This window comes from Boleophthalmus pectinirostris, unplaced genomic scaffold (assembly GCF_026225935.1).
Source record: "Boleophthalmus pectinirostris isolate CB_2022bp ecotype Guang Dong unplaced genomic scaffold, ASM2622593v1 HiC_scaffold_5, whole genome shotgun sequence".
NCBI classification, from domain to species: Eukaryota; Metazoa; Chordata; class Actinopteri; order Gobiiformes; family Gobiidae; genus Boleophthalmus; species Boleophthalmus pectinirostris.
Window position 1 is genome coordinate 7,081,099 of NW_026571404.1, and position 11,159 is coordinate 7,092,257.

Consider the following 11,159-nt stretch of genomic DNA (forward strand, 5'->3'; position numbering starts at 1 on the left):
ACTCCAAAGTTTGCCTCTAATTACCGCTGTGACATTTGGAAATTTAATTCAAGTCTTCAGCACTTGCTACATAATGAAAGAACATTTTTAGCATATGTTATTTCTTGGAGATGAAGAAAACACTTCAGACAAGTTGTGAAAACAAGAAACAGTAATGCCAGCAAGGCGTATGGAGGTGTTTAAAATAAATGAAGCGTGGGTTTTATACTTTTAAATGTTATTGCTTTGCCGGGAATGTTTCACGGTGTGGCATTACACGAATAGATCCTGCGTTTATGCAATTATTAAGTGTTTTTCTGCTTTAAAAAGTCCTTAAAAACATGATTTCTTACTGTGAGCAAGAATCTGTGGAGCATTTGTTCATTAGTATTTCAAAATAAAACAAAAAAACAAAACAAAAAAAAACAAACAAAATAAAAAATAAAAAATAAAAAACGATAATGATTTGTTTTTCCAGTTTTCGATTTTATGTTTAATGAATAATGGATTAAAAAAAAAATAAAAAAATGGATAACGGCCGTTTCCTGTTTCCGTGACTTACTGTAACCAGGACTGAACCAGGACTAAAACAGGACTAAAATGGTTTCAGTCCTGGCCTCAGTCATAGTTTGATCCTGGTCTCAGTCCCGATCTGATCCCGGTCTCAGTCCTGGCCTCAGTCCCAGTCTCAATCCCAGTCTGGTCCCGGTCTAGTCCCAGTCTGGTCCCGGTCTGGTCCTGGTCTCAATCCCTGTCTCAATCCCGGTCTGGTTCCAGTCTCAGTCCCGGTCTCAGTCCCGGTCTCAGTTCTGGTCTCAGTCCCGGTCTCAGTCCCGGTCTCAGTCCCGGTCTGAGTCGCGGTCTCAGTCCCGGTCTCGGTCTCAGTCCTAAACCGGGACTAAACCAGGACTGAACCGGTACTGAGACGAGGACCGAGACCGGTGTAGTCCTGTTTTAGTCCTGGTTCAGTCTGGCATCGAAGTTTAAGTTTCGATTTAAACACAAAATCGAAAACTGAAAAAAAAAAATAAAAAATTGTTATCTGTTTTTTCATTTTGGTTTTGAAGACAATTTATTTATTTTATTTTTTTTTTCATTTTCTTACTTTTGGTTTTATTTTGAAAAACAAATGAACGAATGATACACAGATTAGTAACGTCTCTTCATTGATCTGTCCTTTAACTCAGCTGAGTGACATGTCCTGCTTGTCTCCATGGAAACAGAGCATTTTAATAGTTTTTTTTTTAATTTTGCGGCTGATACCATCAACATTTCTTGGGCATGTGGCGCTAACTGCAAGCACTGCTCTGTCTGAGGCTTAGACTTTAATTAATTCTGACCTAAACATCATTTCTTCATTCAACTTCATTTTTAGTCACGTAAAATAAGCTTCAGTGTTTGATGGTCGATGGTCTGATCCTAGTACCATATGACATCACAAGGTGGAAGAGAGTGTTTCCTGTTTACGGAAAGAACATCTGTTTTAAACATATGTGAATGAAACGAAACACAACGTCTGACGAGGAAACATCATTGTAACAGAACATAATTGTGCATATGTGAATAAAGTGTATGAAATCTTGTTAAAATCTTGCGTTAAACAGCTGTAGGCATGTGTTTATCACAGTCCTTTCCTTATGCAAATGTTCCAGATTCTGTTCACACCAATGAACTATTCTCAGTAACAAAAACTCACATATTCCCAACGGAAAGGGGCACGAACTGGCAACTTTTGTACAACCTGCCCTACTTCCTCTGCCAAAAAGGCATTAATCCAACTCCATTTGTTTTTTAGGACTTTGTTTAACTAAGGCTCCGTAGAAAGTAAATGCACAGTGAACTATTTTAGATTTTCGATGGTACTTGCTTACTTGCTTTATATGGATATTTTATTACTTTGTGTTTGGGATTACACTTATATGTCTTGTATTTATTCAATTACTGGTGTGTGTTTAGGACTGGACATGTAATTTGGCCCAATAAATTCAATCCTACATTGTGAAATATTCCAGGCAACCATACAACCTGGTGGTGGACGCTACTAAAGTTACTTACCACAGCACAATATGCCTTGTAACGTCGCTTGTCGGCACTGTAAAATCTTTTTTGCTGTCTTAAAAACACGAAAAACAGTAGTCCAAAGTTATTTCTCACTTACTTTATGCATTCAGAGCATCCTAGTTATTCACCGTGATGAGTTTTTTAAGCGTTTATCCCAAGTTGATTTGAGTTGAGAGCTGAGTTTTGCCACCATGGTAGTGTTAACCACAACTAGTATGCCAACAGTGCTCTTCCTGATCACTGGACAAAGTGCTTTCAAGTTGGGAGTGGGAGATGAGGAACAGCTAAAGCAAAAGCATGAGTGTCGTGATATTGTGATATTTACTATTGGTTTTATAGTAGCAACAGTTTATAAACATCAGAAACTACATTTCCCATGATTCATTTCAGCGCTGAAAACATGAAGAAATATGTTTTTTACTTGAATTCTTGGGGTTATGACAGAAATAATTCACACCAAAATCTTGTCAAGGTATTTGAAAAGCAAAAAAGTGTCTCATCTACAATTATATCAGCCTCTTCAAAATATCGTAATAAATATTGTACTGTGAGATTTGGATATCGTTACATCCTGAGGTGTTAGGTTTTCTCAAAGTAAACCCTGTACACCTTTTTTTTTTTTTTTTTTACTTTTTTTTTTTTTTCACTATTATGTTTAAAATCATCATTCGATCATTCGTTTTTCAATATAAATCCAAAAATAAGAAAAGAAAAAACTGTCATTATTTGTCTCTTAAACCAAAATAAAAAAACGGATACGGATAACGGAGAAGGACTGTTTCCCATTTCTGTGACTGAAACTGCGATGCTGGACTGAACCAGGATTTAACCAGGACTAAACCATTTTCAGTCCTGGTCTGGTCCCGATCTCAGTCCTAGTCTGGTCCCGGTCTGGTCCTGCTCTCAGTCCGGTCTCAATCAAGGTCTGGTCCTGGTCTGGTCCCAGCCTCAGTCCCGGTCTCAGTCCCGGTCTCAGTCCTGGTGCTGTTCCCAGTCTCAGTCCCGATCTCAGTCCTGGTCCTGGTCCCGGTCTGGTCCCGGACCTGGTTCAGTCCATATGCGGCGCAATAGTCCAGCATTGCAGTTTAAGTTAAGTTTTTTTCCATTATTCATTTAAACACAAAATCGAAAACTGAAAAAAAATGAATCGTTATCTGTTTTTTTCATTTTGGTTTTGGAGACAAATAATGAAGAAAATAGTTGTTTTTTTGTTTTCTTATTTTTGGTTTTATTTTGAAAAAGGAATGAACGAATGATACACGGATTTATTTTGTTTCTATATTGTAATGCATCCCTCATTCTTGCTATTGTTATTTGAAAAAAATCACAAAAAATTGACCCCCCCCCCAAAAAATAATAAAAATAATAATAAAGTGCTTTATATTTTGTTGTAGACAGTACACAGTAGAATTATTTTGACCTCAAGAGCTGCTTATACAATATTTCTGCTCTAAGACAAACAAATTTTGCTCAAATACATGAGAAAAATTCAGGTACAGAGCCTTTAAATAGCTCACATTTTTATATAATTCTTGACTACTTAAAGTTTTTCATGTCTCCCAAGTTTTCAAACACTACAGTCCGTGTTCTTACAGATTTAAGTCTCTTCTTCAATATTACCAATCTTATTTAATACCCCGAATCCTTCTTATTGTATTTGCGAAGGTTCATTCTCTCGGTATTGATCTGCCTCGTCTCATTGAAAATCAAAGTCACCTGGAAGTGGGAACTCATTTGGCTTCCTGCTCTAAACGCATCTATCTCCGAACCGGGGGAGGCTCGAATTGAACGCACCAGAGACCGACGAAACTTCTATCGATTTTAGCCCAAAATTTTGACCCGCGGAAAGGCAAGACAAAGCACTGTGGCCTTGCTCCGTGGGCGAGTTGCCATATCTCGCAATCTTCGACACCAACGCGCTGCCCGGCCAAATGTTTCTCAGACAAAGACATTACAGTATCTATTGGAAGTGACTTTATGGAGTTCAAGGAAGAGAGGCGATGAGAAAGAGGAGAAGGGCGGAGGAGGGAGAGGGGGTTGGATGAAAAGCGATGCATAAAAAGATGAATACAGATGATCCTTTTGTGATAATGCACTTATGGACTCAGCAGCTATTTCGGTGTAAAATGGGCTCTCTATACCTGTAATCTGAATGCCTTTTCCTTTTCTTTTTGTCTCTTTTGCAGATGAGCGATGAACTGAAGATGGTCTCAACCCACGTTCGATTCCAATGGCGTACAGAGACTCCGTTTTCAACCTGACCTGATACGACTATACTAACTCGGATAAACCAGGAACAATCAACGTTCGACCAGTCTTCGCGTGATCCTAAACCGACCCAAAATGTCTTACTTCCTCTCGTTTGCTTTGCTGTTCGTCGTCCAGATTCACGGTGCACCTCCTGAATTCCTCCAAGAAGAATTCGGCGTAGACCCCCTCGAACTTGACTCAGTCCAAGCGAGCAACATGTCGGACGTTTCAACTTCTCCGCCGCCGGGCACAAGCAAAAAAGCTCCTCAGAGTATCATCATCGGCGTTCGCAAAGGTGGAACCAGAGCGTTGCTGGAAATGCTCGACATCCATCCAGAAGTCGCAGCCGCCGCCACCGAAGTCCATTTTTTCGACTGGGACGAGAACTACGCGAAAGGATTCGAGTGGTATCGCGACCTGATGCCTTACTCCTACCCCAACCAGATTACGATCGAGAAAACGCCAGGGTATTTCACCTCCGCTCTTGCTCCGGAACGAATCTGCGCCATGAATTCCTCCATCAAACTCCTGCTGATCTTGCGGGATCCAACGGAAAGGGTGATCTCCGACTACACCCAAGTCTACTTCAACCGCCTGGAGAACCACAAACCGGTGCAGGCGATTGAGAACTTGCTCGTGCGAAATGGCGTTTTGAATATGCGCTACAAAGCCATTCAAAGAAGCCTCTACGACATCCATATCCGAAATTGGCTGAGGCATTTCCCCCTCGAGCAGATCCATATCGTAGACGGGGACGCGCTCATTCGGGACCCTTTACCAGAGCTGCAGAAAGTGGAGAACTTCCTAAACCTGCCCCCCAGGATAGTATCGTCCAATTTCTACTTCAACCAGACGAAAGGTTTTTACTGCATTCGGAGCGACGGACGTGAGCGCTGTCTGCACGAGTCGAAGGGACGGCCACACCCGGCGGTCAATAACTCCGTCCTCCAGCAGCTGAGGGCTTTCCTAAGGGAACATAACAGGACCTTTTTCAGGCTGGTCAGGCGCACGTTCAACTGGCAATAAGACACGAGACACTTGGGACTCTGTGGGGCCGAGGCGTGTCATGGGTTGGTACATGTATAAAAATGATTGAAATGGTCAGTTTGGAAGTATCACTGTTTCTATTTCTATACATTTGACATATTGTGAATCATGTTTTTAAAGAAAATATTTGTTTTTGATTTGTTGATGTTGTGAAACTTTTTTGTAGAACTGGACGACTTGGTTTGAAAAGAGGGAGTCATGATCTTTTCCTGATTGACTGATTCTTTAAAACAGCTAATTAGGGCTTTAAAGCTACCATCTGTACAATTATTTATTTTTTTCACCAGTAGATGGCAGAAGTGAAACCTGGTCCCTCTTCCCACACCCAGTTTTTGTTCAGGCTACGTTTACACATCGCCGGGTATGTTGAGAAACAAATATTTCCCTCCCTTCGTTTTCCAAAATAACATCGTGCACACAGCATTGTTTTCAAAAAAGTTCAACCTGCATAAATACACCATCAAGCGCCGTCATAACTACACCAAGCCTCTGAGCGGTGCCTGGATTAGATTCAAACCTGTAGCATTTTTTTTTCATTATAGTTGTAAGTTTTACTCAAAAATACCTTGAAAAACGTGCATTACTGAGCGGCTCACCTCTCCACAGATCTGTTAAAGAAGTGGCAAAAATGCTGACCTCCGAGCCTCATTGGTCTCTGGTCATGGATAAGATTCATCAGCTGTGTGTGCAAATTTGAGAAGAAGTGCGACTGCTGCTCTGAATGCTTCATCATCATCATCAGACCAAAGATAAACACTGGTCACACTACTGGCGCGTCAGCTCCTAAAATGCCGTTTATCTCTCTTTACACACAAACACCAAACCGTAGTTTTTCAGCATCTCCACTATGGCCAGAGTTTTTAGAAAGATTCATTTTCAGAGGCGAATTCGCTGTTTGCGTGTAAAAGATGGGCACAAATGAAGGGAAATGTCTCAGTTTTTAAAAATACCTGTCTCTGGTTTTCTTCTGTCAGGCCAAAGCTGACGCGTTATCAGGCTACATTTATATGATGAAAGTCTGAACAGAAGATGCAAAAGTGGCGTTAAAAGTCTTCACTTTTCATTCCGCGTTTAGACGAGCATTTTCGGGAGGAAATCTGCGTGCATATGGTGCCGCGAAAGGCTCGGTGGTGATGTATGTGACATAAACGCGTACTCCACGTGAGCAGATCTGACCAGAGTTTTGCGTCTTGGGCAGTGTAGACGGAAATGCTGCGGCAGAGCGTATTCAACTTTTCCACTGTGGAGGGTGGTTTCAGATTTTTGCATTTTTAAGCCCCAAAAACGCCGTCACCGTCTAAACGAAAGGCACTTCCAATAAAATATTTAGTTGTTTTTACCCGCAAGCGTTCTTGTGTAAACAGGTCCTTAGACTGCAGTAATGTATCGAGCATGTAAGTGGCCCATATTTTACAACAAGTGTGGGTCAGTCGGTCTAATTACAGATGGTAGCTTTAAATATATAAGGTTTATAAGCATGGACAAGACTGACAATTTAAACAACATATTAACAGATAAAAATGCCCTTTTAATTTTAATTCTCTAAAGCTGAACTCTTCTCTAAACCACCGGCGTTTTCTACCACTATATATCTGTTAGTTAAAAAAGCCCCTAGCAGATCACGGATGACTTTAGCTGCTTAAAATTTGATGAATTGCCCGACTGTTTTGGCAATTGCTATTATTAATGCAGGTCTAGCGCTGTCCATAAGCTGTCCCAAGACTTTATGGAAAATCAATGAGGCTGAGCCATTTAAAGCAAACTTCGGTGGATTTTTATATGCAGAGTAGAATAAGAGTATAATGGTATTGTTTTCTGAATGGCAATAAAAGAAGACGAGATGTTTTCCTTTAGTGGGATGAACTTGTATTTTTTGCTTTAACTACAAAATCCGCTATTGTAGCTCAACACGTAGAAATACTGTGTGCTATTTCCTTTTCACTTTGATAGAAAATGCAGACCGGAGGAGCTGCAGTTTTGAAAATACGCTGACCCAATTCTGCAGCCATCACAATTTCCACTTAGTCAAACTCAGTAAAAGCCTTACAGTTTTATCTGCTACAAGAGTTCAATACATTTTGCAAAGGATTCTCTATATTTAAAGTCTTGTTATTTGGAAAATGATCGTGCTCAGTTGTGGAAGAAGCACCCAATTTCGTTAAAGTAAGTGCTTAAGTAAAAGTACAGATACTGGAGCGAAAAAATACTAAAGTTAAAGTAGAAGTATCACATGAAAATTTGACTTAAATAGCATTTTTACACAGATTTTTAGGTCTTGTTAAGCTTCAAATGTAGTGATTTTGTAATGATTTGTGCTGAATTTTGTTCTGTAGAAACAATTTAGTTAGTAATATTAAATACCGTATTTTCCGCACTATAGGGCACACTCAAAAGCCTCCAACACCATCAAAAAACAACTGCGCGCCCAACAATCCAGAGCGCCCTAAACACGAATCCACTCGGGTGTCGACGAGGAATGGAACGGAGGAACGAACCGAAAAAGCAAATGCGATGTGCCACTCCTAGACACAACTGAACAACTGAGTCACTGCGAACACGCCGACAATCCAGCGGTCCCAGACAGCACCTCCCTACACGCCACAACTGAACAAAGCCCAGAGTCACCGTGAACCAAGACAAACAAACAAAGTCCGACTCACCCATCCAACTGTTGCGTTTCGTTTAAAGTCCGGTGCGGTTTATTTGTGAAAAAAGTTTCAAAATAGACCAGAGCGCCCTATAGTTCGGAAAATACGGTACTGTATATTTTAGTTTAGGAACATGCTGAAAAAAGCTCAGCCTTTTCAGCAAAAAACATCTCAAATTATCATCAAAAATACTTTTACTTTTCAAAAATGTAGTGGAGTAGAAAGTACAGATACCTGCTCTCAAATGTAGTGAAGTAAAAGTAATAAGTATCCACGTTAAAATCTACTTAAAGGTGCACTGTGTAACTTTTCTGGTGGAGGGTCCGTTTTCTGCTTGTCTCCATGGAAATGATCGTTGCTTTGTCTAGAATGTCCCAGTGTGACTTTAAATTTAACCATCTTGCATTTACTCAGTAACACGTGGTTTTATTGACTTAAAAACATCTATTCTTACTGTGAGTGGGCTCGTCTCTGCACAGATCTGACATGTAACTTAGTCCTATGGCATCACTTGCTTTCTCTGTAGAGATAAATAAGTGTAATGACATACTGTGGAACATTCCAGGTAACATCTCCATGGTAGAGAAGCTGTGCACAGTGTAGTAAAGTAAAGTACAGATACTGAAAATATATACTTTAAAATTTGTACTTTAAAGGTGTACTGGTGTGCTGTCTGCTTGTCTCCATGGAGATGTTATTGCTTTGTCTGAAATTTTTCACAGTATGGCATTAAATCTTGCTATCTTCATGGAGACCAAACCAGACCAAGTTACAGGTCAGATCTGTGACAGTCAGAGCACCTGTTTTTCTTGGTATTTTTGAGCGATAACTACGGAGCCCGCTTGATGACATGCGCAAAAAAAGATACTAAATCGTGGCCTCAAATTACTATTTCGTTCCCACATTTTTGTTAACTTATTGTCACATTTTAGCCAATTTTTTACCCACAAATCAAGAAATTGCCTCTGATTATACAAAACAGGGCGTGATTTTGTGGTATTAGATTTGCGTTCATTTAGCATATAGACCTTGGCAGACACAAGTAAAGCTAAAATTCTCTCTTTTTTTTTCATTTTGATGTTTATTGTTCTCTGCTCAAATGTACGCTTATGTAAATGTAGGCCTCCAGAATCGGTGTAGTAATGTGTACAAATTGGCTAAAGTGTCGGAATTACAAATGGTGGGAACAAAATAGTAATTTGAGGCCACGATTTAGTCTTTTTTTGCGCATGTCAGGCTCTGTAGATGACACCGCCTGTAATTGAATAAATGTAAGATAGAGCTGTTTAATGTCATACTGTGAAATATTCCAGGCAAAGCATTGACATTTTCATAGAAACAAGCAGGTGAAGGACCCCCAATAACAAAAATGCATACTTACTTTACTACTTTTACTTTTTACGTTCCACTGCTGACCGTGCTATACAGTTTATTCTAATGTCTGACTATAGACCAGTTTGTAATCAATCAAAATCACCATTATACTACCTATTTCCTATTTGTACATTTATCTGAGTCAGTGAAACATTGCAATCTATATTTTTATGGAAGATAATTTGTTCCATTAGATTTAGAATTTTAAATGCAGTTGAATTTCTCATTTTGAATTTTTTAACTCTGAAAAAATATGTTTGAGATATTTTTATTCTGAATGGCAGTTGATTAAATTTTAAGCATTCACTTTCAAAGTGTTTAAAATTCAATAACTACAAATAAATAAATAAATAAAAATTAAATCACCTGTTTCATTCAACAGTCAAAATTCATAGTGTAAAATTTGCAGTGAAAAAGATTCGCACCAAAGATCTGAGATGCCAAGGCAGAAGCAAACGATCCAAAGTGATCCGATCTAATTTAGTAACAAACAGGAAATGGTGCAGTGAAGCGATCCCAGGACTAAAAGAAGACTAAACCGGTCTCATTCCCGGTCTGGTCCCAGTCTCAGTCCCGGTCTGGTCCCAGTCTCAGTCCCGGTCTAGTCCCAGTCTAGTCCCGGTCTAGTCAGGTCTGGATCTCAGTCCTGATCACTTCTGGGCCCATCTCAAGGCTCAGTTCCGGTTTAGTCCTGATTTAGTCCTGGTTTAGATCTAGTTTAGTTCTGATTTAGTCCTGGTTTAGACCTGGTTTAGACCTGGGTTAGTCCTGTTTTAGTCTTGTTTTAGTCCTAGTTCAGTCCGTATGCGGCGCAAAAGTCCGGCATCGCAGTTTAAGTTTCAGAAACTGGAAACGACCATTATTGTTTATTCCATTAACTAATTTAAACACAAAAACTGAAAAAAACAAATCATTATCATTTTTTTTTTTAATTTTGGTTTTGGAGACAAATAATGAAGAAAATAGTTCTCTTCTTATTTCTTATTTTTGGTTTTATTTTGAAAAACAAATGAACGAATAATACACAGATTCTTCTGCTTTGACGTCTTCGATCATTGCTGCGAAGTTTACACTCTGAATTTTGACTGTTGAATTTGAGGACTTGAAAATATTTGTTCTGAATATTTTCATTTTGAAGTGAAACATATTAAAAAAAAAAAAAAAAAAAGCATTCTTTAAATTACAGCAACTAAAATTCAGAATAAAAAACAATTCAAACCTCTTTTTTCAGAGTTAAAAAATTCAAAATGAGAAACTGAACATTATTAAAATTCTAAATCTATTGGAACAAATGATCTTGAATACATTTTGACCTACATACCATTTCGCTTGAACTACCCAGGTTTATGTCAGACAAGTAAAAGTGCTTATGAGGCTTTTTCTATACCATAATCATTACATTGAATAATTAATGCATCCAGGTCAACCTGCTTTTCCATTTCCTCAAGCACAATGGAAATATCAGATACTCCAAACTGACATTTTCAATTACATTACAACATGTGCCAATGAAACTCTCTACGTTTGGACTCTCAGAGGAGCTACTACTTACACGAACCTGAAGGGGGCGGACTGCACTTTAGCTCAGAAACACTGGAACCCCTCTTTGTATTGCGTCTCATATCTTTGCTGTGATCTGGTTTCTACACCTACCGACAGTGCTATATTTACACAAGAAAATATGAAAAATTGTAACTAGGGGCGTCGGATTAAATGAAAGAATCTCCCAGCTTAATAAATCATGTTGTGCGAGCTGGGGGCGTCGAACTGATCACATTTCTGCAAAAAAACAAGTTTATG

General features: G+C 39.2%; 1 protein-coding gene across 1 annotated transcript in view; it reads left to right on the forward strand.

Annotated features, from left to right (window-relative positions):
* Positions 1-6,728, forward strand: part of hs3st1l1 (heparan sulfate (glucosamine) 3-O-sulfotransferase 1-like1) — a 150,376-nt gene extending 143,648 nt beyond the window's left edge. Inside the window, exon 3 of the mRNA XM_055162827.1 lies at positions 4,227-6,728. Within this exon, the coding sequence (XP_055018802.1) occupies positions 4,384-5,316 (933 nt within the window). The 5' untranslated portion in view covers positions 4,227-4,383 and the 3' untranslated portion in view covers positions 5,317-6,728. The remainder of the gene's footprint in view (positions 1-4,226) is intronic.
* Positions 6,729-11,159: the final 4,431 nt, after the last annotated feature.